Source organism: Eretmochelys imbricata, chromosome 5 (assembly GCF_965152235.1).
Source record: "Eretmochelys imbricata isolate rEreImb1 chromosome 5, rEreImb1.hap1, whole genome shotgun sequence".
Classification (NCBI taxonomy): domain Eukaryota; kingdom Metazoa; phylum Chordata; order Testudines; family Cheloniidae; genus Eretmochelys; species Eretmochelys imbricata.
The window spans coordinates 119,809,690-119,836,507 of record NC_135576.1 but is presented as its reverse complement, the minus strand read 5'-3'; the positions used below and the strand labels follow the sequence as shown (position 1 = coordinate 119,836,507).

The window sequence follows — 26,818 nt, the reverse complement described above, 5'->3', positions numbered from 1 at the left end:
GCAATTCATATTTTAACTAACAAAGCCAATTAAACAACAGTAACTAGAAAATACCAATCCTTATAATCATAAACAAGCTGCAAAGTGAGAGCTCTCTTCCGGCTTCGAGGCAGAACGGTGCAAGGTGGGACACAAAAGTGACAGTGGCAAGAGGTATTATTCCTTGGGAGATGTAGAGGATGTTGGCAGGGAGAAGTACTAAGATGTGGCACTATGTGTACACTTCCCTTTCAGTGCTGCAACATACACTCTCTCTGGCCTTAACAGCCTGTTCCACTGACACTTAAGAGGTACAAGCAATGGCATTCTAGATATCTTCTCCCCTCTCCACATGTACCCACACAGAGGCAGCCAGGATCTAGGCAAAAGCCGTAAAGTAACACAGCCATCCATTTAATTTTCTATGGTGCTATTCTAGTTACATTTTGCAGTGCTCAGTAGTTTCAAGCACTAGAAGTAAACTTTAAAGGTGATTATTTTCTGAATGCTGAGCTCTCACCTTTACATTCAGAGATACTCCTGGAGTGGAGGTATTCGGTATAGCTGCCAGATGGGCAACTTTTGCATTCCAGCTGCCCTTCCTCATCTTGATAGGATCCAGTCCAGCAGCTTTCACAAGTGCGATGCTCCAGAGAATAATAGGTACCCAAAGGGCAGTTAACTGGGATTTCAGAGAAGGAAAAATAAAACACACGTTAACCATGGAATACCTGACAATAAGCAGATGCTCTTCTTGGTATTTCAGGGCAATTCCATTTAGCCTAACTCACTTTATCTCAATCTTGGCTATGTGGATTCAGTGACATCTGTGCAACCTCACTGACCTGACTGGGTTTGCATAGGGGGAACTGATTGGAACTTTGTAAACATTTGTATTCATGATGAATAGGAAGGAATGGACTGTCTCCCTCTGCCTGAGGAAAGAGTGGGTGATTCCCTGACTCCATCTCCATCTTTAGAGGATTTTAAGGCCTGGCTTGACCAAGCCCTGGCTGGGATGATTTAGCTGGGGTTGGTCCTGCTTTGAGCAGGGGGTTGGACTAGATGACCTCCCGAGGTCCCTTCCAATCCTGATCGTCTATGATTCTTCTATGATTCTATGAATAGCATCCAGCTCATGCTGTCTCTCTCAGCTATGCTGGAATGGCAGGGCTGACAGTAGATAGGCTGTGAGTTACCTTTTCATCAGCAGTGAAAGTCAATGTGACCAAGTTCATATAGGGAGCAGAACTGTTAGGTAAGGTGTACTTTTTACATAGCCATTTTTTGGAGCAGCCCACCCTTCAGAAAGCAGACTGCACAAAGCATTAGACAATAAATTGCTTTGGCAGGTCTCAGCTACTGCAACCCTGTGATGCCTGTGCCAATAGCCCACCCGAAACAAATATCTCCCCCAAACCTTTTTTTTTTTTTTTTTAAAAGTCACATATACAGGATATAAGGCCCAGGAGGTACAGAGCATTTGGCTTACCACACATTCGCCCTCTCAGAACTGAACCAGGTCTGCAGAACAGAAAGGCTTTCTCAGTTTCCAGTGAGTTGCTGTCAGCTACAACCAGTTCTGATGCAAACTGAAAAGAATACATGGGTTCCTTATTGAGTGTCCTTTTCAGCCTGTTTGTGATAGTCTCTAGAGTTTTAAGAAGTCGCTGCTGGTTTTCTGATTCCACAGTATCATTCCTTTCACTGGGCAATGGCACACTAGCTAGAATATAAAAAGAAAACACATGCATACACAGTGTGTTACAGATTTCATTGCTATTCAGGCCGCAGTAGTCTATACGAGTGGACCAAAAAAGCAGTGATCATTGTTACTGTGGTCAACGGGAATTGACCACACAAACCCATGCTGTACCAAATACAGTGCTGACCACACAAATCTGCTACCCAAGAAATGAGCTAGTGAGAAACTGTGGCTATAAACTCAGTGAGAAACCTGTGATCTGCATTTCCTGCTGGCTTCATGAACTGCAAACAATGTAATATTTTGTTAAGAATAAATTTTAAAAAGGAGGCACAGGAAGGGGAAGTTTTTCCTCACCAGTGATGTTAAATATTAACTTAATTTTGTGATCTGTCATTGGAATGTTGAGTTTTTTGTGTCTCTTGACCCGGGATGGTGCTGTTTTCACAGAGCCAGAGAGAGGCGTTTGTAGCTGTTCTTCCTGCACTATGTCAAGGAAGTCATCGTAGGAATAATCCAGACGGTTTGCTGCACCCCAGCCACCGGGTCCTGCAAGAAAAAGCAAAAGTGGTAGGAAGGGAGTTCTGTCTGTATGCTCATTCAGGCCTGTGGTTCATTCCCAAGAGTGCCAACAAGTACTATCCCATAGTAGTTTCTGAGATGTGGGCATCTGTCCAGGAGGAACTAGACTCTCACACTCATTTCATGTAGCAGCCTGAACAGCTGGGAGATTAACACATTTGGTCACTGCTGAACTGGGTCTCACGCATATAAATCCTCTAGTGGCAATAGGCCCACATCCAATCCCCTTACCTATCCAGTCCATATTAAGCATATTGGGTCAAATTTATACCTGGTGTTACACCCCTAAAGTTATAAATTGTACCATGTATTCATTTGGCCTGGACTGTTTAAATAAGTGTTTCTGTACGTAATGTGTCTTTGTATAATGATTGGAATTGAAGAACTTTTGCCTGTTCCATTCAACATCTCTTTTTAGAAAAAAATGGAAGTATAAATAATCTTTGCATATAACTGAGCATCTTTATTTAGATTTTAAATAACTAATGGCAAATTAACCCCAGAACCTTGGAATTATGTTCTCTGAAACTATCATCTCTAAAGAACATGAGCCAAATTCTGATCTCAGCTACACAGATGTAAATTTGGAGAAATTCCAGAGACATCAGTGGAGATTTCATCATAGTTTCCTCCTAACTACTTTCAGTCACTAACCAAGGCTCCAACCACGCAGTCTTAAGCACATGGTTATCCTTACTCACTGCTAATATGTAAACTTGTGCACATATCTCAGGCTCGATTTAAACCAGTGACAAAAATGAAAGACTCCCTCAGTTACATTAACAATTCCCAGAGTCATCCTGTCTCCTTCGTCACTGTTTTGGTTTCAAAACGTATGGTTTTTGAAAACCCCTTTGCTTTCAAGACTAGCCAAACAGTTTCATAGTTTTATTGTTCTTGTATACTGAGACACCTTAGTCATCTTTTCCCCTACAGGTGCAGTGTATGAGACAGGCAGGCAGGCTAGTGTAATATGTTTAATTGTTTAGTATCTCAAGGGCTCTGTAATTATTTTCTTTAAATCTTCCACACAGCATACTTAAATCTACCAGAGCTAAATGTACCCACCATATTATGACTTAGCAGAGCTAAATGTATTTAAACCACACTAAACCTCTATGGCTAGCAAGCTACACCGTAATTAAATTACCAATTGCAAATCCATTTTCATAGTCATAATTATATTCTAGGCAATGTTTCAGTGGCAAATCCTCCAATCTGCAGTCAATGTCATCGACATCATTACAGAACGATGGGACCTGTAAATAGAAATAGACAAGCCATTAAACAAACAAACAAATATATAATCTAATCTCAGGACAAAGCACCCAGCCTTGCCTGCTCTCTGACATCAGATTTCATCCTGCATAGCTATTACGATCAAACCGTTCAAATATTGTGCATTCAGGATTTCCTTCCACCTTTGTGGGAACTTGTGCAGTGTCAGAATTCTTGCAACAGTATATGCACAATAAGGAAAATCACTTGAGAGGAAGGATAGTTTTGTATTAAAGCACAAAATGGAATGTCAGCGATCGAGGTCCCAGTCCCAGCTCTAGCACTGTGCGTCTTTGGATAATTCATTTAACTTCACTGTGCCTCTATTTTACAAAATAAGGATAACAGTACTTTCCAGTGCCACCCTGGTGCAGGTGCTTAACTCGTTAATGTTTGTAAAGCTCTGTAAGATCCTCAGAAGGAAGGTGCTATAAAAGCGCAGAACTATTTGCTTTTAGACTGGGCAACTGATTGTTCAAAAGCTTCATTTCCCCACTGGAGTCTGCTTAAGTGGGTTTATAAGATTATAGACAGAGGTCTTACTGAAATCCTGCTGATCATAGTAGGTTGCAGATGAAGAAAGCTTTCCTGTGAAAACAATGGAAATTTACAGTAATTTGATCCTACTGGGAGATTTTATTAGTCCTAAACAAAACCGTAAGTCTCTCCTCAATAAAACCTGACAATAAAAGATGGTGTTACAGGGAAAGTAGATTGTAACATGTGATATCATCAGACTGTACAAAAGAAAATAGGCTATAAAAGTAAAGAGGAAAATATTTTTTGCGCTACAGTGAATTCACTGTACCCATTTGGTATAATTCCACAGCAGGGTAACAGATGGGAGAAGAACGGAGATGATATGATATATCTCCATAGTTTACATGCAGTCTGAAGCCTGACTATTTGGACTGAATGTGGATTGAGCATGGAGGGGACGCAGAGGTAAAATCCACCTGCACTGTGAGGCCAAGTGTGAGCTGCTCTGCAGCTTTTCCGGTTGGTTTAGCAGCCATAGCCTCTTCAGGCGAGTTGCCTGGGTATTGTATCGGTCTAAGCCCCACCGAAAGACACAGAAGAGGCAAAGGCCTCATTGCACAGCTGTTCCACCTGCAATCCCCTTGTGCAACTCCTACCTGGTGCTGAAGCAGTGCAGAGAACTTGGCATAGCACTCCCATGGCTAAGGGAGAATTGCCCCCTCAATGAAGGGAGCGGTGACCACATTAGAGCTGAATAAAGGGGCAGTCGAGCTTTCTTTGATTTAACCCAGTCTGTTGCTTTTCAGGATATCCTTCCTGCAGGATGTGTTCTAGGAAGTGGCTTTTGTTAGCGTTTACTTTCTCCCCCTCGCCTCTCCCTTGGAGTTTATCCCTGTGTCTTGTGTGTTTGGAAGCTAGTGATTTTTTTTCCGTTGGATCACTGCTGGGATTCCAAGAGTCTTTGGAAATGGACTGGACATATTTAATTGGACTTTTGGATTTGCTTTTTCCAGCTTATTGCACTTTAATATAAATGCTTGGGCAGATCTTCAAGTGTTTTTCACCAGTAAACTTATGTTCTTATGTTCAGTATTCAATGCATATCATTTTTGCTAATGTTTTTACTCTGCACTTTGGGCTCACTCACAATTGATAATATGCTATCAAAGAGGAGGAATGGAAGGAAAACCAGCCAGGATCTTCCACAGAAAGAAAATAAAGCTGAGCCAATAGGAGGGAAAGACACAGATGTCTTCAATCAGAAAATGACTCTGAAGTCTTGTGTCTGTCCTGCACCATTCAGAGTGTAGCATAAGGTGACTGCAGTGACTCAGAAGTCTTTGCGGTTTGTGATCCAAATAAAATTGTATGACAATGAGGGCTGCTGGGCTGGGGGGTTGATGATGCTTCTGTGGGGAGAAGATATTTTTGTTGGTGATGCTTTTCTCTTCTCCCCTCTGTGTTGTCCTCTGCCCGCACAGCACAGCCCTCAGTTCTGGGACAGCACTGCTTCAATAGGCAGGGAAGCTGATTCCAAAGCCCCTCGAAGTACTGCTTCTTCTGCCCTGGAGCCATGCAGTGGACAAGTGTGGGGAAGAAAGGGGCTGAGGATCTGCTCTGGGTTGATGGGCAGAAGTGTACAGAGCTGGGAGGGAGGCAGGAGCCAGAGGGATAAGGGAGCATGCTACTCCTTTGCATCTAGCATACCACTGGGTCCTAATGAGTTTGCTGCTTTTTCAGATGGTACAGTGCAACTTGCAACCCTCTCATAACCCGCTTCAAGACTGTGTCCCACTGGTTGTGAGCTACTGGCCTGAGCACAGATCAGGACCCAGCAGCACCAGACCTGACAACAGTGTGCTCTGTGGCTTGAGCAGGTCACCCAGGCATTCAGTATACAAGTTCAAAGAAAGTTCAGCAGCTAAATTGGTCTTTAGGGGGCCAGGTTTTCAAAGGCATTGAGCACCGGGACCTCTTATTGATTATAATATCAGCGATCAGGATGCCACAACTCGGAACAGAAGGCTAATAATTTAGGTACCGACTTATAGGTTTAGGTGCCTAAATTTAGGCTCCAGATTTGAATATTTTGCCATAGTCCCTGAATGTCAAGAAACGTGCTATAGTGGGGGTGCAGGGTGAGGTTTGCAAAAGCATCAAAGGGTGCATCAACACAGCCCAGGGCAGCGCGCCTCCCAGCCTGGGTCAACAGATGTGGGTTAGCGGGGCTAGCGGCCTACTGTACAGACGGCCCTTTGAAGTTGTGGCTTAGGCTGGGCTAAGGTTCTCAAGCCCACCCCCCTCCCTACACTTCAGAGCCCAAGTGGCAACTTTAAAGCACTATCTACCAAGCTGTTTTCAGAACCCCATTGAGTTGCTCCTGCATGCTGTGCAGACACCCTAAATGACTTAGGAGCACAAATCCCATTGTAAATCCATAGGATTTGGGCTCCTAAGGGCTCATCTATTCAAACACTTAGTATGCAGCAATCTGGGGTTTAAAGAGGAGTAGATCAAAGCGCACAGGAGCTCAAAGTGGAGCCTTTATCATGCAGCAGCAGGATCCACACGGACACTTAGTGCAGGGTAGACATACACCCAAGGCTCAAACAGACAAGCCCTAAGTCACAAGGCACTTTTGAAAATCTTACCACAACTCCTAGACAAAGACTGCCGATTTACGGATACAAACAACGGTACAAGGGTTTGCACAGCAACCCCTACAATAACAAACCAGTGTACTTTGCTTATAATGGAGACATTTCATATTTTGAAATGGAACAGACTTCCCTTTCAAGTTTCTAAGGTATATAGTAAAAGAACAAAAAGAAAAGGAGTTCTTGTGGCACCTTAGAGACTAACAAATTTATTTGAGCATAAGCTTTCGTGAGCTACGGCATGCATCCGATGAAGTGAGCTGTAGCTCACAGAAGCTTATGCTTAAATAAATTGGTTAGTCTCTAAGGTGCCACAAGTCCTCCTTTTCTTTTTGCGAATACAGCCTAACACGGCTGCTACTCTGAAACAAGTAAAAGAACAGTTAGGGAAAAAATGACAACATATTGGTAAAGAAAAAGGTTTATGAAAAGTGAAAGAGTATTACTAACCTACCATTTTACCAAGCGCACTCTGAAAAGCCTCAGCAAAGCTTTTTAGAAGGTTGTTGTCATCACATCGCGTTGCTTTGTAGAGCATCTCAAAAGACTTGAACCCATGATTTGCAAAACGATTTACTGAAAAGAGTTGGGGAAGGACGCTTTTATGGTTTGTGATTTTAGAGTAACAGTTTCAAAAGAATACTATGGACAGGATTATACTAAAATTATCTGAACTCAACAGGTTATCTTTAAATATACATCACAACAAAAGAATATAAGGACAGAAGCAAAAGCTGGTAAACTTGACTGTTACAATAAAAATATATCCAACTACTTCAATCAGATAGAGCACAGTGTGGCAACAACTAAAATCCATGGATAGTAATTACATTTCCAATACACACACAGTATTGAACAACTTAGTATAGAAGATCCCAGCTATTAAATATCTGTTGTTGACCTAATTCAGCATTTTCTTAATGGAAAAGAACCTGTTAGTTTCATGGCATTTTTTTTTAAACCATCAAATCTTTTAGCATGTATTTTTGAATACATCTGAGAGGGAGAAATTAATGCTTATTACTAATACAGCTTGGCTCCAAATGCAAAATTCTGATTCAGATTTCAAGCAACCCCAAACTCTGGGGTACTCAGATCAAGGATCTTGGGTTGACCCATAATGAGAACACCCTGACTTGTGTTGATGTTTATTGGGACTACTTGTGTGAGAAAGGTCTACTCAGGGAGTGTACAATCTATCACAAATATGGGCTTCATTTGAAGTATCTGGATCTATATTCAGATTTGGATTTCCTATGACCCCAGAGTTTGGGGCTGTCCAAGCTGAGGTTTTGATTGGACACGTCTCAGATTAGAAACTTCTAATAAATGCTGGTTGGATCACAATTGGTTATGTTCAAGGGACTATTTTTTGTGAAGTTATTTTGCACAATTGCACTGGAATTTTGGCTGGGTTTAGAGAGTCTGGCTTGCGATACATCAAAAAACTTTTGAAAACAGCTTACTAAAGCTTTGTTATCCATTCCTCCAGTTGTAACAACACTGGTCGTCTAGACCAGGGGTTCTCAAACTGTGGGTCGGGACCCCAAAGTGGGTCACAGGGTCGCCATGGCTGGTGTTAGACTTGTTAGGGTTCAGGTCTGAAGCCAAAGCCTGAGCCCCGCCGCCCAGGGCTGAAGCTGAAACCCAAGGTTTTCAGCCTTGAGCAGCGGCCCTCAGGAGCTCAGGTTACAGGCCCCCCGCCAGGGGCTGAAGCCCTTGGGCTTTGGCCCCCCAACACAGAGTGGAGGGGCTTGGGTGGGCTCAGGCTTCGGTGCCCCAACCTGGGGTTATGTGGTAATTGTTGCTGTCAGAAGGGAGTCACGATGCAATGAAGTTTGAGAACCACTGGTCTAGACAAATTATTTCAACCTGCTTTTTTTAACCAACATGCCATACAGATTTTGTTTCCATTGCTATTTTGTAAATCCCAAGGACTCAAATTTTTTATTATATTTTATCCAGTTTATGAAACAATATATTGTAATCCTAAAACCCTTTTTGTACAAGGCTCTTAACAGTTCAGGGGAAGGGACAATAGAAAATCTATAATGTAAAACGGTTATAATTGCTAGTTATTGAATCATGTTCCTAGCTATACAGCAGAAAAACAAAGGTTAATAATCAAAGTAAAACTCACAAGAGCAGTCAGGCCATTCAGTAGAATATGGTGGTTTCCAGATACCATCCTCATAGGCACAATAGTAGTTTTCAGTTGATGCTGCTGTAAAGTTATAACCATCCATGCAGCGTAATGTGCAGTTAACACCTGCTTCGTCTTCTATGCATATAAAATCCCCATGCACTGGGGTGAAGGAAATTTCACAGGGAGAACCTGTGAAAAAATATATTCAGTTCACATATGGATAGCTTGTAGATTAATATAAACAAGTACACAGGAAACCCTGAGGGATAGGATTTTCAAAGCACTTGGTCTAATTCTGCTTCCCCTGAAAGCAACAGCAGTATGACTATTGACTTCAATGGAAGGAAAATTAGGCTAATGTTAAGCACTTTTGAAAATCCCAACCTGGGAGTTTAAAATCCAGAAATGCAAAGGTTGAGAAAAAAAAATGAAGCACCAAAAGTGTGGAAATGCAAAACGGAAAGCCCTGTATGCTTTTGCTTAAAACTGGGGTCTCTCTTTAGAGCATGCTAAATTATTCATCTATTAATATAATATTAACTAGAACTTTTTACACAACCTTATACACAGTAAGTTACAGTACATTACATACAGTACCTGATTCTGATGCCAATCAGCTTTACACTGGTGGAATTCTATTGACTTCAGTGGAGTCACTCCTGATTTATGATGGTGTATAAGTGATCAAAATTAGGCCTATAATCTTCAGACTTGGGCACACAAGTGTGAAGAAAATAGGTTCATGGTAATTTTAAAATTGTTAGTGTTTGACGTTCAGTGGCCCAGAGTTTGCGATGATATTGAGTTTGAAATATCCAAGAACTTGAAATAAAGCCAAGTCAGAGAACAAGTAAGCCTAATGTTCTTTAAATCCCAGTATCTTTGAATCAATTTAAAAATTGAATTAAGTTCACCTTGAAGTTTCTCAATATTTATAATTTTAAAACAACCAAAATTGTATTATTCAAACTTGTCTTGTTCTGTAGATCTCATTGAGACTTAAAAATCATGCCAAATCTGACGACTGTATCTACTCCTGTAACTTACTGTTTCTAAGGATATACACAAAATTCCAGTTTATACAATATTAAATATTGTATTAATTAAATAAATTTACCATGATGTAAAAGCAGGGGTAGGCAACCTATGGCACACGTGCCAAAGGCGGCACGTGAGCTGATTTTCAGTGGCACTCACACTGCCCAGGTCCTGGCCACTGGTCCGGGGGGCTCTGCATTTTAATTTAATTTTAAATGAAGCTTCTTAAACATTTTAAAAACCTTATTTACCTTACATACAACAATAGTTTAGTTATATATTATAGACTTATAGAAAGAGACTTTCTAAAAACGTTAAAATGTATTACTGGCAAGTAAAACCTTAAATTAGAGTGAATAAATGAAGACTCGGCACACCACTTCTGAAAGGTTGCCGACCCCTGTGTAAAAGTTAGACCCTGTTTTAAGGCATAACCAGTAGGGGGCAGAGTTAAAGTTGAATGTTCAACCATAAATCTGTATTTACTAACTTCTGAGTGACTGATTTTCCTAACTAATTGTTAGCCTGCTGGTTGGGACATTCTTTTTCCTCCCTCCCCGCCTCTTTTTTTTTTTTTTTTAAATATAATACATACCCCCATACTTATGTACATCTAGATATGTGTAAACCCAATTGTAAAGGGTAGAAAGTGTTCCATTTCCTGTTAGGATATTAGCAGTTTATTAAAAAATCTCTCCAGAGAAATCTTCCATTCCGGTGAACAGAAAGTAGACCACATTTTAGGCTATGCTTCTTGTTGACGAATAATTGGACAATTGTCTGAAGTTTTATTGGACTACTGAGTAAAACCTTTAGTGCTTTTTATACCTATTTTGGATGTACGGAGTACACTACTTGGTTACTCCAGAGTTTTGCCATATAACTCAGCTGATTTTATTGATGGACCTGATTTCACTGGAGTTACACTGGTGTAAAACAGTGACACTGAAATGCAAAAGCACATTGGTGCTGTATACATATACGCATTTATAACAAGTATTATATTACACACACACTTGTTACTTATCAGTGAATTATTCATAGCACTGAACATTAAACTGACTGATGGTGACCGATATGTATAACTGCATTTTTATTAGTACTAAATAATTTTGTGTCTATGGCCAGAAGATGATCAAATAACAAACCTTTGATGACAATGTGGATCTCACATGTCCTGTTATTTCCTGAGGAGTCGGTAGCAGTATATTGAACTGTTGTCTCTCCTTTGAGGAAGAGATCTCCAGGTGAATGACTTTTAGTGATTGTCAGGGCAGCTCCTAGAGTAGTTTTAAAAAAAAATAAATGAAAAGGTTTTTCTGGCCTTGTAAATTGCAGCTATCCCTACAGAGGCTGACTACACAATGGACAATTTAGGCTTATTAATTTTCTTGGTAACAGATGTGCTCAACCATGGTAAGCACTGAATCATAGAAGATTAGGGTTGGAAGAGACCTCAGGAGGTCCTCTAGTCCAACCTCCTACTCAAAGCAGGGCCAACACCAACTAAATCATCCCAGCCAGGGCTTTGTCAAGCCTGACCTTAAAAATCTCTAAGGAAGGAGATTCCACCACCTCCTAGGTAACCCATTCCAGTGCTTCATCACCCTCCTAGTGAAATAGTATTTCCTAATATCCAACCTAGACCTCCCCATACTGCAACTTGAGACCATTGCTCCTTGTTCTGTCATCTGCCACCACTGAGAACAGCCGAGCTCCATCCTCTTTGGAACCCCCCTTCAGGTAGTTGAAGGCTGCTATCAAATCATAGAATCATAGAATATCAGGGTTGGAAGGGACCTCAGGAGGTCATCTAGTCCAACCCCCTGCTCAAAGCAGGACCGATCCCCAATTAAATCATCCCAGCCAGGGCTTTGTCAAGCCTGACCTTAAAAACTTCTAAGGAAGGAGATTCTACCACCTCCCTAGGTAATGCATTCCAGTGTTTCACCACGCTCCTAGTGAAGAAGTTTTTCCTAATATCCAACCTAAACCTCCCCCATGCAACTTGAGACCATTACTCCTTGTCCAGTCCTCTTCTACCACTGAGAATAGTCTAGAACCATCCTCTCTGGAACCACCTCTCAGGTAGTTGAAAGCAGCTATCAAATCCCCTCTCATTCTTCTCTTCTGCAGACTAAACAATCCCAGTTCCCTCAGCCTCTCCTCATAAGTCATGTGTTCCAGACCCCTAATCATTTTTGTTGCCCTTTGCTGGACTCTCTCCAATTTATCCACATCATTCTTGTAGTGTGGGGCCCAAAACTGGACACAGTACTCCAGATGAGGCCTCACCAATGTCGAATAGAGGGGAACGATCACGTCCCTTGATCTGCTCGCTATGCCCCTACTTATACATCCCAAAATGCCATTGGCCTTCTTGGCAACAAGGGCACACTGCTGACTCATATCCAGCTTCTCGTCCACTGTAATCCCCTTGTCCTTTTCTGCAGAACTGCTGCTTAGGCAGTCGGTCCCCAGCCTGTAGTGGTGCATGGGATTCTTCCATCCTAAGTGCAGGACTCTGCACTTGTCCTTGTTGAACCTCATCAAATTTCTTTTGGCCGAATCCTCCAATTTGTCTGGGTCGCTCTGGACCCTATCTCTACCCTCCAGCTTATCTACTTCTGCCCCCAGTTAGTGTAATCTGCGAACTTGCTGAGGGTGCAATCCATCCCATCAAACCTGTTCAAAGTGGTAAGTTGCTAAAAAATGATATCCTCATCCCAGGGGTGCCATGTAGGAACTGTATGGACGTAACCACTCTTCGGCTGGTTCGTCTATACATGAGCTGCATTATCTCACCTGAGTTGTCCGAGAACTGAGGCTCCTCCCATGTTGCTCTGTACTCGTTCTCCGATACGTGAATTGGAGGCGGAGATCTGCATCTATCGATTACAGGGGATTCTACATCTAGGGAAGTTGAAGAGACAGCATGAAATTTGATCACAGAACAATAGACAAGTTGTGGGTCAAACTCAGAGGTGATGTGAAGGGTGTTTTAGGTTTCACATCTGTAAATCTGTATAAGTGGGTGTGCGTTTGAGAGTAAGTTGCTGTAATATATATGCCAAAAGAATGGAAGTGCAGGGTTACAGCAGGAAAAGCACCAGAAGATAAATTACGGAGAGTGGCTATATTTTAAACTCTCGGGTTGGTTATCTTTCTTGCACAGTCCCACACATGGGCCTCCTTGTTGAGCAATGTAAACTAACTTACGCCCACTAAATAATGTATAATTTACTCCACTGTTTATTGTGCCTCTGAGGTTGGTCCATTGTCATGAAAATTTACCAACAGTCTCCAATTGACCAACAAGACTTTGGCTCAAGCGACGTAAACAGCCACTTAAGTTTCCTAAAGCAGTGGTTTTCAACCTGTGGATCAGGGACACCAGGAGGTCCACAGACCCCCTGTCTAAAATTTCCAAAGGGTCCATACCCCCATTTAAAATTTTTTAGGGGTCGGCAAATGAAAAAAGCTTGAAAACCCATTGTCCTAAAACAACTGAGCTATCCTTGGTAAAACACAGATAGCCACCAATTCATAATACCTAACTCACTGAATTTAACTGAGCGCTGGCTCTGACTGAGTTTAGTGATTAAAAATAACAGCAGACAACAAGGAATCAAGCCAATGCATACCAGAATGAGCAGATGCCATTCCAATAGAACGGTGGGCAAAATTCAGGAAGTGACATAAATATCATTTAAGTTTGACATCAGGTATGTGTCCCAGAAAATGGGTGTAAGTGTGAAAACAGTAAAAAGAAAAGGAGTACTTGTGGCACCTTGGAGACTAACCAATTTATTTGAGCATGAACTTTCGTGAGCTACAGCTCACTTCATCAGATGCATACCGTGGAAACTGCAGCAGACTTTATATATACACAGAGAATATGAAACAATACCTCCTCCCACCCCACTGTCCTGCTGGTAATAGCTTATCTAAAGTAATCATCAGGTTAGGCCATTTCCAGCACAAATCCAGGTTTTCTCACACTCCACCCCCCCACACAAATTCACTCTCCTGCTGGTGATAGCCCATCCAAAGTGACAACTCTTTACACAATGTGCATGATAATCAAGTTAGGCCATTTCCTGCACAAATCCAGGTTCTCTCACTCTCTCACTCCCTGGATTTGTGCAGGAAATGGCCTAACTTGATTATCATGCACATTGTGTAAAGAGTTGTCACTTTGGATGGGCTATCACCAGCAGGAGAGTGAATTTGTGTGGGGGGATGGAGTGTGAGAAAACCTGGATTTGTGCTGGAAATGGCCTAACCTGATGATTACTTTAGATAAGCTATTACCAGCAGGACAGTGGGGTGGGAGGAGGTATTGTTTCATATTCTCTGTGTATATATAAAGTCTGCTGCAGTTTCCACGGTATGCATCTGATGAAGTGAGCTGTAGCTCACGAAAGCTCATGCTCAAATAAATTGGTTAGTCTCTAAGGTGCCACAAGTCCTCCTTTTCTTTTTGCGAATACAGACTAACACGGCTGTTACTCTGAAAACAATGTAATTTATGCCGATTTGGCACTGAGCCAATATATGAAGTAAATGTAATTCATATGTAGAAGTGGCAGGAGAGAGTGGTGTATCAGAAAAAGCAATGAACAGGACGGGTGTTATATAAACAGCCACCCTTTTACTGTAGCTTATATTGAAGTATCCCCATCACAATGAAGACTAAATCCAGTCCAGGTCTAACAGGAACAATACCCACTCAAGTCAATGGGAAAGGAGTTACATACACTGATGGAAGTCTGAATCTGGTCCCCAGAATAATAAACTGGTATAAGTAACACTTGCTTTGCATACAACTAAATGTCAAATTGGTACAAGTTGCATACATCTGCTAACCAACAGGCATCGGATGTGTAACTTAAACTATCGCCTACATTACCATTGCTAAATATATCCCACCAAGTTTGAATTGCCTAAGTATACGACTACAAAAGTGAACAAGAAATACATCAGTCAGATTGCTCGTTAAATGCATAATTACAAATACAAGGGCCAGACTCTACTGTCACGTGCGGTTGTGTGTTTCAGGTGTAACTCTGCTTGAACTTGGTGGAAAACTGGTGTGAGAGAAGAATTAGGCTCAACAGAGAACAACACTGCCATCACAACATGCCTCACCTCATATTTATCCATCAAAACCATCTAATGTTATGTACTTATCCAACAATTTCTTTAAACTCATCAACCAAGCCATATTGCAGAAGGCAGAAAGTTGCCTTTCCCTTTATAAAGCTAAGATAGTGTCCTGCCACCGATAACCTCCCAGCTAACTCGACAGAGAAATATACCCTCTCACCTCTATGCAGCAGCATCACTAGAACTAAGTTGATACTGCAAAAAAGGATTCAAGGACATTTTCTCAAATACAAAAATTGCACATTGGCGTCAACTGTATTCACCATCCATTTTATTTGCATTCTGTAAACTTTTCAAAGAGTGAATTTTGTTCATAAGACAGTTCACTGAAAGAGACAGCATGTCTCAAATACTTGGGCAAACAAATACTTGCATGATTTATCTCATTGGAAACATGTGGTCATCTTGAAAGCTCTTTGTGGGTTTGGGAAGACATTCAGTCAGGAATTAAAACCAATGGTCTGTGAGTAAACACAGCACGCATGCCATATAACTAACCCTAATGCTTGTTTATGTTTTGACAGATTAATGCGCTTTATTTACGAAATGTGGGGAAGCCCCAAAAAAAGAACAAATGCTTTAGCTGCAGCCAATCCAAATAGAGCATTTGACAATCCAGGATCTGACAGCAAATACCATATTTTATGCAAATGATGGCTTCCATTCAGCCAGGCACTTATGCATGTGAATTCAACAGGACTATTCACATGCTTAAAATTAGGTGTGTGCTTAAATGCCATGGTGAATCAGAACCGCCTCCTGCACAAATGAAACAGTTTTATCTTTGTCAGAATCGTTCCCAGGTACTTCTGAAAAGCACTTACCAATAACCTTGACGCTGAATGTGCAGCTTGCCTGATTGTTGGACTTGTCCACTGCTATGTAAGTGATTGCAACTTCTCCAATGGGGAAAAGAGAAGGTGGTATGAAGGCTGGAGTAACGTGAATGGAGACCTTTTAGAGGAACAGATGTTTGTTATTTAAATGCAAACATGGGTCAGTAATCACATATCTGTATTTTACAAAATGTGCACGTAATGTAATGCTTTAAAATTAAACCTCTACGTGTTTGGATGCATGTAGATTTGATTCTTATTTACATTAAGAATTCTTTATATCCTTTAGCTGTTTAGAAGAGCCATAAATTGGGCATAAATTACATTTACACCCCCTTACAGGCTTCTTTATATGGCCAAAGTAATGGAAGGGACCTTAGTATAAATGAGAATCAGGCCCACACGAATGTAAGTGACTCAGCTGGGAATCAAAGTTTTCACAGGCCAGACTTGTAACTCAAAGAACATTACTCTTTACAAAACAGTTTGGGGAAAAATTCTGTCATTGGATACGCACATAGACCTCCCATTGTTGTAATCATTGGGCTACAAATTTACCCCAATTGTGAGCTCAATTGTAAAAAGCACACAAAAGTTCATAAATTGTTACAATAACCCCTAATAACAAACATTGATGGGAAAAGGTATGAAAGGGAGACAAAAAAGACTGAGTTAGTCCCAACAAAAAGACCTACTGATATAATTCAAGGACTGTGCTAAGAGCATGCTTGGTAAACAAGAAAAGCATGGAACCAGAAATCAGTGAACCAAAATTGGTGTGTCTGAAAGTAGGCCTAATTGGTGGACAAAATAATGAGGAGATGATCTATTCCTCCCACCATTTCCTTGTGGGGTCCTTAAAGAAAGAGACTTGGGGAGAAAAATTGGCTACTGGAGTGAGCTTCACCCTCATGGCAGCCACCCTCACCATCTCCATGAAGACCCCAGGCCTTTGTCATCCTCATCCTGACCAGATTGGGCTAGAGAGAGGGACCCAGATGAAATCGCCACCTCCCCTGGCTCCAGCTGAATTCCACCCAGGATGAAACAGGATCAGACTTTAAGAACAGCTCCAACCCATCTCAACTAACTTCTTCTCTTGACCCCAAAAGGACAGTTATAACCATCTTTGAGACCACCTAAGACAGTGATTCTCAACCAGGGGTGTGGGTACCAATGGGGCTACGCAGAGGTCTTCCAGTGGGTACATCGACTCATCTAGATATTTGCCTAGTTTTACAACAGGTACATAAAAAGCACTAGTGAAGTCAGTACAAACTAAAATTTCATATAGACAATGACTTGTTTATACTGCTCTATATACTATACATAGAAATGCAAGTACAATATTTATATTTCAATTTATTTATTTTATAATTATATGGTAAAAATGAAAAAAAGCAATTTTTCATTAATACCGTGCTGTGACACTTTTGTATTTTTGTGTCTGTTTTTGTAAATAAGTGGTTTTCAAGCAAGGTGAAACTTGGGGGTACGCAAGACAAGTCGGACTCCTGAAAGGGAGTACAGTAGTCTGGAAAGGTTGAGAGCCACTGAATAAGAGACTGTCAGACAAAGAGGTTTTTCCTTCTAAAAACTCTCCCCAGCGAAAGGGAACAAGGGATGTTGTTAAAACTAAAGCCTTACTTAATACTTCACTTTTCAAATGCTTTAACTGTTTTTCCTTCTTTTCTTTACCTTCAATAAAAAAGTCAAAAGGATTTTAACGGTGTGTTTGCCATGTTACTAAGCAGGCTGAAATCTCGGTTTACCAGCCTTGGTCCTTGTTTAAATCTGTTTAACATTGGACAGTGATTCAACTATGTTAGCACCTTTGGCCTATACATTCCATCAAAATTAATACACCACCAACTACTTCAGCGGAAGTCACTGGCCTGTATCTGAAGCTTGATCATGAGAATAAGAAATGGGATCATATTATTTCTTATATGGTGCTGTGGTGAGTTTTTACTTATCACATTGGGCTCCTTTTAGCCTTTGAACGTTATGAGTTGGTTTACTTCCTTGAGGAAGGACTGGATTTTATGGAAGGCAGATCACTAAACTCCTTCATAGTCTGAGATCTCCTTTTTAAAGTGCCATTCTGTATTTTATAAACAAGGACGCATTCTTTCTTTTGACTGCATAAATTAACTGTACAGAACTGTATGCATATAAAACACCATACAGGGTATTCAGTAACCACATAAATCGAACAGAGAAAATGCTGAATTCTGAAGACTCTGGTTTACAACAGATCTCTCTGCTTCTTCTCACCAAGAAACAAGACATTCTAATGGCTTAGACACATTTCAGAGCTCTAAAACAGCTACCTGAAAAGGGATTGCATCAAAATAAAATGTATATGTTTTAGCTCTACCTCATCTCCAGAGTTATCCTTTGTTATTGGAACCTGCCAGCTAATATTAGCAGAGTTATGATGTTCCAGAGTCCTGGCCTCAATATTGTCTGGACAGCTGATTTGAGGAGCTTCAATATCTAATTGAGAGAGAGAAAAAATCATAATGGTTACTCAGCTGGCTTGCTGTGTGCACTGTTTATCAAGGTGACTAGTATCATCTCATTATTTCATTTTGCATCTGTTTGTTTTCTCCACCTCTTACCTATATTCTTACACTTTGATTGCAAGCTCTTCAGGGTAAGGACTCTCTCTTCATTATATTTTTGTACAGTGCCCAGCACAGTGGGCCCTTGGCCTCTAGGAGTTATCATACTACAAATAATACTAATAGAATGAGTGTTTATTTTAACACTGCAGTTGCCTTTTATTAAAACAACACATCTATTCTTCCATGAGGAATGGCTACTTTATTCCCCTACTTCTTGACAACAAGTGTAACCCATACAGTTAGGAACTCATAGCAAAAGTTACTGACCTTTAATTACCCTGAAAATACACAATTTTTTAACGCCATGGCACAAAAATGTGATTTATGTGGATTCTGGTGGGAAGGTGGGACAATCAAAATGACACCTACAGTTTTGCTTACAATCATTTGCAAAGTCAGTGTAATTCTTTGCATGTTTTTTGTTTATAAATACTATGGGAAGCGGTGGCCAGCACATCCCTGTGGCCCGCCGCTTCCCGCAGCTCCCGTTGGCTGGGAATGGCGAACCGCAGCCACTGGGAGCTGCGGGGCTGTGCCTGCGGACGGTCAATGTAAACAACATGTCTCGTGGCCCGCCACTGGATTATCCTGATGGGCTGCGTGCCGAAGGTTGCTGACCTCTGATCTGGCCTACTGTCATCAAGAGTTCTTTCACATGAACCTGAAAAATCAAGTGAAACTCCAGTAAATCCTGTTGAAACTTGCCTATTTCATCACTAAATCAGTGACTCATCCCAGCTATTCCCCCCTCAAAAATCTCCTATTCTCACCACAGGTCCCACCTTTTATTCCAATAGCTCTCAGGAGTTCCCTATTATTGAGGAGCATTCTAGAGAGTCTCAGTTTAAGAATGAGGAAAACTACCTAAAACGGCAGCATTGAGACCAGAATAGTCTCCATCCTGCTGATGTGGAATGCAAGGGGTGGGTTTTCTGCATCATCACGGAAGACGTTTCATTTGGATGCAGAGGTGGGTGGAAAACTAGCTCGGGGTCTGCCTCCACAATCTGAACCACCAAAAAAAGTGGATGAGGAAATAGGTCAGCAGGCCATCCCTGAACACATTAGTAGGGAAGGAGCAATGCAGGTGTAATACCGACAGACCCCGGTCATCAGCGGGTGGGATTGAACCTGGGACCTCGAGCTAAATGTATGAGCCTCTACTGCATGAGGTAAAAGCCACAAGGCCATTAGCGAAGGCTGTAGAGCAGACTCATTAATCTCTCTCGAAGTGATCTCGGTGCCACTACACGGGACCGAGCACCAAACCCAGGAGGTGTGGGGATTACACGGGGTCTCCCGTGAGCTAAGGTCCCAGGGTATGTTATAGAGAGTGTGTGTGTGTGCACGTGTATATGTTTGTGAGTGAGTGTGCATGCATGAGGGAGATGGTGGGATTGCTACTGGAGAGGGAAATAATTCAGACCAGCATAAGTCTTCTCTGAGGTTTGCCAGACCTTGACACGTTTCACAGTATGAATTAATATGCGCCATAATTAGGTCCCCTCTAAAGAGAAGGTAGCCAAAGACAAGGGGAAAGAACTGGAGGCATGTTGGGAATGGGCTGGTGGAGATGAGAGAGTGAGAGGTGGACAGAAATAATTTGGTATTCCAACTATTTATTATAATAACTTTTCATCTGAAAAACTCGCGCATCTTTATAAAAATGGCTTCCAATCCCTGTTCCCACTGAAGTCAATGACTAAACTCCAATGGAGTTCTGCATGACAAGGATGGAGTCTATTAACTAGTTAAGCTCACAACATCCCTGAGAGACAGATCACTTAAGCTACCACTGAAAGGCAGCACCCTCTTGGCCAGAACTTGAAAAGTTGTTTAATATTATTAACAGTACACAACAACATTATTTTAAGATAGGAGCATAGAAGAACATTGTGCCTAACTGAAACTGCATGAGGCAACTTAAACAGACAGAATGTAAATACCAAAGTAAAAATTTGATTAATGTAAAAGATCAACACCTCTCCTCTTACAACAAGTGCCATGGGATCTTTCATGTCCACAGGTGTGAGAGACCTTAACTTTACATCTAATCAGCGCAAGAGAACAGTGCTTTCTAGCGCCATGCTGGGGCATGGTCTAGAACTGACTCCAAGGGAAGAGTGCTTTGACTGAACGACTGCTCTGACTGACTTATTTCTGCTGCTAAACAAAGGTTCTACATGTGACAAATGGTCTCCTCCAGTTTCAAAGAGTTTCTGTTTCACTAGCATGGGGTACAATCTGTGCTGCATGGCCAACAACAGTTAAGCCTCCAGTTACTCTGACAAAACCTAAAGCACTTTGTTATCCCCACAGCATAGAGCCTTTCCAAACACTGCAGCAGGATGATTTCATTACTGGAGTGCTCTTTGATAAATAGTCTTCAGTCTCACTAGGAAAGGACAACAACATTCACCTCTGAACTCTTTTATGCCCAAGAGGCCTTAAACCAGCTAAAGAACTGACACCATTTATTACTTTGCTAGAGATATTTACATTTCAAAATATAACTGCGGTAATTAAAATTCCATGATGAAGACTGCATGAACAATAAATACAAGCCACTTTGCCTTCCTCGGAAGTAAGTTTTCATAGCAAGCACACTCTTTGAAAAACTTCCAATTGTGTTTCACACTCCCGGGACCATGGACTTTCAGCTGTAGCAAGTTCCAGTTAAAAGTGAAGTTCTGAAGAAAGGCTAATCATTGGCAGTGAGTGAACAGATTATTTTGGATAAGTGAAGTATTTTGGCTACATAATACATATAAACAACAAAGAGAACTAAGCAGGGACTTGTTTTCTTTATATAAAATTCAACAGATTGCAACCGCCCTCATCTTCACTAGAGACATGCAGCCTTCAGAGACTACAGATATCTCTTATTTTAGGGTTTTATATTGTTGCCCATCACAGTAGACCCTGGGTGCCTGGTCTCAATACATACAGCTTCATCTTGATCCAAACAGCTTGGCCTGCAGCCTTATCACCTTGTGGTGTGATTCCATCAGATATTATAAGTAGGGCTGTCAAGCAATTAAAAAAATTAATTGTGATTAATCATGCAATTTAATCGCATTATTAAATAATAATACAATACCATTTATTTAAATATTTTTGGATGTTTTCTACATTTTCCAATATATTGATTTCAATTACAACACAGAAAAAAAAAGTGTACCGTGCTCATTTTATATTCATTTTTTATTACAAGTATTTGCACTGTAAAAAAACAAAAGAAATAGTATTTTTCAATTCACCTAATACAAGTACTATAGTGCAATCTCTTTATCATGAAAGTTGATCTTGCAAATGAAGAATTATGTACAAAAAACTGCATTCAAAAATAAAACAACGTAGAATTTTTGAACCTGCAGGTCCACTCAGTCCTACTTCTTGGTCAGCCAGTCGCTCAGACAAAAAAGTTGGTTTACATTTGCAGGAGATAATGCTGTCTGCTTCTTGTTTATAATGTCACCTGAAAGTGAGAACAGGCATTCTCATGGTACTGTTGTAGCCGGCATTGCAAGATATTTACTTGCCAGATGTGTTAAAGATTCATATGTCCCTTCATACTTCAGCCACCATTGCAGGGGACATGCGTCCATGCTGATGACAGGTTCTGCTTGATAACAATCCAAAGCAGTGCGGACCGACGCACGTTCATTTTCATTAACTGAGTCAGATGCCACCAGCAGAAGGTTGATTTTATTTTTTGGTGGTTTGGGTTCTGTAGTTTCCGCATCAGAGCATTCCTCTTTAAGACTTCTGAAAGTATGCTCCGCACCTCATCCCTCTCAGATTTTGGACAGCACTTCAGATTTTTAAATGTTGAGTCAAGTGCTGTAGCTATCTTTAGAAATCTCATATTGGTGCTGTTTTTGCATTTTATGAAATCGGCTGTGAAAGCGTTCTTAAAATGAACAACATGTGCTGAGTCATCATGCGAGACTTCTATAACATGAAATATATGGCAGAATGTGTGGGTAAAACAGAGGAGGAGACATACAATTCTCCCCCAAGGAGTTCAGTCACAAATTTAATGAACGCGTTATTTTTTTAACGAGCGTCATCACCATGTAAGCACGTCCTCTGGAATAGTGGCCGAAGCATGAAGGGGCATGCAAATGTTTAGCATATCTGGCATGTAAATACCTTGCAATGCCGACTACAAAAGTACCATGCAAATGCCTGTTCTCACTTTCTGGTGACATTGTAAATAAGAAGAGGGCACCATTATCTCCTGTAAATGTGAACAAACTTGTTTGTCCTAGCGAGTGGCTGAACAAGAAGTAGGACTGAGTGGACTTGTAGGCTCTGAAGTTTTACATTGTTTTGTTTTTGAGCGCAGTTATGTAACGAACAAAAGCCCCCCTACATTTGTAAATTGCACTTTCACGACAAAGATATTGCACTACGGTACCTGTATGAGGTGAATTTAAAAACATTATTTCTTTTGTTTATCATTTTTACAGTGCAAATGTTTGTAATAAAAATAATATTCACTTTGATATCAATTACAACACAGAATACAATATATACGAAAAAGTAGAAAATCATCCAAAATATTTAATAAATTTAAATTGGTATTCTATTGTTTAACAGTGCGATTAAAACTGTGATTAATTGCGATTTATTTTTTTGAGTGTGAGTTAACTGCGATTAATCGACAGCCCTAATTATAAATTATGCCTCATCCATATTTGCATAGAAGAACTTCCACGAGCAGGGAGGCTGCTGCTGATTCAGTAGGGGGGACTCTACCCTCCAAGTCAATACGGAAATAATGCACTAGGGATCATTATGCTGCTGGAGGTGCTGTGTTTAGGATAAGTAGTAATATGGAGGTCCTCACAACAGAAATCCTGTGGCACTTTCTGTAGTGATGTGCTAAATAACTTATAATTCTGTTTTTCGTAACGCACCTTTTCATTTCTAAAGAGTCTGCCTGCCTCTCTGCTGTGAGGCCCTCCATTCTGTTTCAGGTGCAGAATGTCATAGAGAAATATACCCTATGCTTTCTCAATGAGACTTTACTTTTGTTCTTTCTTGGGGTTTTCCCTTAATCTAGAGTTAAAGGCATTCAAACTGAAAATATATTTGTGTACGAAAAAATTTAATATCTTATGAAAGAGTTGGGTGTTCATACCAGAGCTCTGGCCAAACTCAAACGAATGTAATTACGTTTTCCCCATCTACACTTCCTATGCAGCTTCAGTTAATTGCGGCATTCTTCATTGTGTGCCCTAAAGTTTTGAGTAGAAAGCTGTTAAACAGAGTTAGTTCCTCTCCCCGGAGGGTGCTGTGAAAAACTGGGATAAAACACCTTAATATATCTTGCATATTAGTATAAGTTTCCATAGCACTTAAGGAACCTTGAGATAAAAGGAACTATATAAATGCATGATATACCATTGACATTATTACTGTTATTATATTGTTTGGTTTCTCTTTGGCCACCTCTACAGCCTAGGTTTTTCTCACCTTCATTCTTCAAATTTATAATTTAACTTTTTCTCCCAGGCCTTAAAGTCACACAGTACCGTGAACCCCAACAAAACAGGACACCTGGGAGGGGTCTCCAGAGGGCTGACTGATGGTGAGGTGCATCATAAATGTACTGGAACAATCTTGCTGAGCCACAAAATTGTAATGAACTAATAAATATTAAATTCTATTGTCAGGCAACGGTAGAAGCAGTACATTTTGGAAATCACTTTAATCAGGCTTTGCCTCAGGTTCCAACACATCTTTATCTCTCTCTCTGCAATCCCCTTCCCTCGGAACCCACATCTACTTGCAAGTGGAAATTATTGTTCAGGTCTATACCTTTACATAGAGACTTCTGGACATTTTCACTCCATTTCCCAGAAGGAGTGCATCTCAGTTCTTCTCTAACACCAGACAAGGTGAATCCCTGGGGGCAGCTCAACTGGCACACTGTTCCAGATTTTGATGGTTCCTTTCCACAACTTGATGGATGTACTGTCACACTCTCAGGTTTCTGGAAGATGGGGCAATGCACCTCTACATGAAGTAAACACACAAATGTCAGCTGACACAGAAAATATACACATCCAAAGTTATCAGCAATTAAGAACCTTTTGAAATGGGTGCTGGAATTCAGGTGAGTTCTTATGGTTGCAGGAGTTCTCTTTCAGTAAATTACAACCATTGGCAATATCCTCATGAGACAAATCAGGTTTGGCTCCACCCCCTTGTATCAGATCTGCTCCTTTTTCTTAAATTCACTAGTTACCATTTTTTTTGTTGCTGCTGGAATCACACCACAGCTTTGTACAAGAACCTATTAATTTCACCTGCTCCTATTTTGTTGTCTCATTGTCACAATACAGATATTGGAGTGGCACTGTGAGCAGTTTGCTGCATGCTAACTACAAAGAACTGTTTATACAATGCCATGAAATGAGAACTAAGAGGTACAACAATTTTACTAAAACAAAAAAGTCATTACAATTTGTTTATTTCAGGTTTCATTACATGCTCAATCACCTTCTGTTTGTGAAATGGCTTGTAAGTGAACCTACATCCAGTTTCAAATTATTATAGGCTGATATCTGATTTTGTTCAAACCTAAAATACGAACCAGAACTCAGGGAACTATACATGGCAACCAAAAGAACAATTTGCTGGTTTCCATGTAAACCTAAACTTCCAAGTTTAGCAAATGTTGACTGTAGATTTGCAGGGACCAAAAACGTACCTTAATGTTATGAAATGTTTTATGACTAGGGCAGGTCAAATATTTTCAAATTGTGAAGAAAAACTTAATCAAAATTTGAAATTTCTAAAACTAAAATGGGGTGGGAGGAAGGAGAGAGGGAGGGAAATGACTACATTTTTACCAACACTTTATCCTGTTTTTCAACCAGCCATATTTATTATTTCGGGCAGTTACTGCAAATTTTTACTGTTGTCATGTAGAGCTGAGCAAATACGGTAAAAGGTGGATACCGAATTTGTACAATAAATGTATTTTCAATAATGTGCCTTGAAATATTAATATGCCTTCCAAAGCAAATGCCTCAGGAAAATGTTAAGTATTAAATGGAATGAATGTATAGCACCGAGATTCATCATAGAGTTCAACAACTTATCATCGCCAAAGCTATCCAGAAAAGAAGATGGAAATATCTGGGACATGTGTTAAGACATGTATGAAGCAAGAGTTTGCCATGGCAGGTCTCTCATTAGGTAGTTGGTCAAACACGTAAAAAGAGCTGACTGAAAGACTCCGTCTGTTAAACACTACTCAGAGAGGGAAAACCTATGATACTTAACATAGCGGATATGTAAAAAGCTTCCAGGACAGATTGGGATGGTGGAGCCTTGTTCATTCCTTACCTGATGTTTCAGGGTGTAGAAAAGATTCAGATTCAGAACAGTTAATATTGAGACAAAATTTTTTTTTTGTAAAGTACTTGAAAAACTGGCAGTTCTACAAAACTTATTTTAAAGAAAGAATCTAAGTATTATAAATATTTCCTCCCCTTGAAAGTCTTGCTTTTGAAAAATTAAGACTAAAGTTTAAACTATTAATAATAATATTTCATATCTTGTCGTTATTTTGACAGTCTGCAGAGGCCTTGAGTGTATACACATTCATTTTAGACAGAATAATTGTCTTAAAACTTAAAACTATTTCCATTAGTTAAAAATGGTGTTCATTTCTGGACACCTCTTTATGGGAAAGCTATTGACAAATTGGAGGGAGTTCAGAGAGCAGCAACAAAAATGATTAGGGAATCAAAATTAAAAGACCTAATTATGAGCTGGTTGGATAAGTGACAATTTAGGGAAAAAGAAAAGGAGGACTTGTGGCACCTTAGAGACTAACAAATTTATTTGCGCATAAGCTTTCGTGAGCTACAGCTCACTTCATCGGATGTAATGACAGGCACAAACACAAAGAGAAGAAGAACTATGTAGGGTGGTACAAAGGGATATATAACTAGGAGTGAAGAGAAGAAACTGAGAAAGGGAAAACTTAGGTTGAATACAAGGAAAAGTGGAATAGTCTTCTGGGGAAGTGGTGATAGTCCAAGCACTTAGGACATATATTACTGAACCAGACAAAACACTAGACTGTATAAGGAGCAGCCTTGCATTATTAGAGAAAAGGTCTGGATGGCCTAATAGAACTTTTTAATCTCTGACTCCTACAATTCTACAGGTCTTCTGCTCTCAGTGGGTCAGATCCTCAGCTGGTATAAACTGTCGTAGCTCCATTGACTTCAGCTGAGCTACAATGATTTACACAGGTTTAGGATCTGACCCAATAAGTCTGGATTTAAAAG

The 26,818-nt window shown here is 40.5% G+C and overlaps 1 protein-coding gene across 1 annotated transcript in view; it reads right to left on the bottom strand.

Annotated features, from left to right (window-relative positions):
• SVEP1 (sushi, von Willebrand factor type A, EGF and pentraxin domain containing 1) overlaps positions 1 to 26,818 on the bottom strand; it is a 150,045-nt gene that overhangs the window by 79,589 nt on the left and 43,638 nt on the right. Inside the window, exons 6-16 of the mRNA XM_077816485.1 lie at positions 24,330 to 24,527; positions 18,251 to 18,369; positions 15,859 to 15,988; positions 12,671 to 12,778; positions 11,014 to 11,145; positions 8,822 to 9,016; positions 7,136 to 7,257; positions 3,417 to 3,525; positions 2,042 to 2,233; positions 1,472 to 1,705; positions 500 to 661 (exon numbers count right to left, since the gene is read on the bottom strand). Of these exons, the coding sequence (XP_077672611.1) occupies positions 500 to 661; positions 1,472 to 1,705; positions 2,042 to 2,233; positions 3,417 to 3,525; positions 7,136 to 7,257; positions 8,822 to 9,016; positions 11,014 to 11,145; positions 12,671 to 12,778; positions 15,859 to 15,988; positions 18,251 to 18,369; positions 24,330 to 24,527 (1,701 nt within the window). The remainder of the gene's footprint in view (positions 1 to 499; positions 662 to 1,471; positions 1,706 to 2,041; positions 2,234 to 3,416; positions 3,526 to 7,135; positions 7,258 to 8,821; positions 9,017 to 11,013; positions 11,146 to 12,670; positions 12,779 to 15,858; positions 15,989 to 18,250; positions 18,370 to 24,329; positions 24,528 to 26,818) is intronic.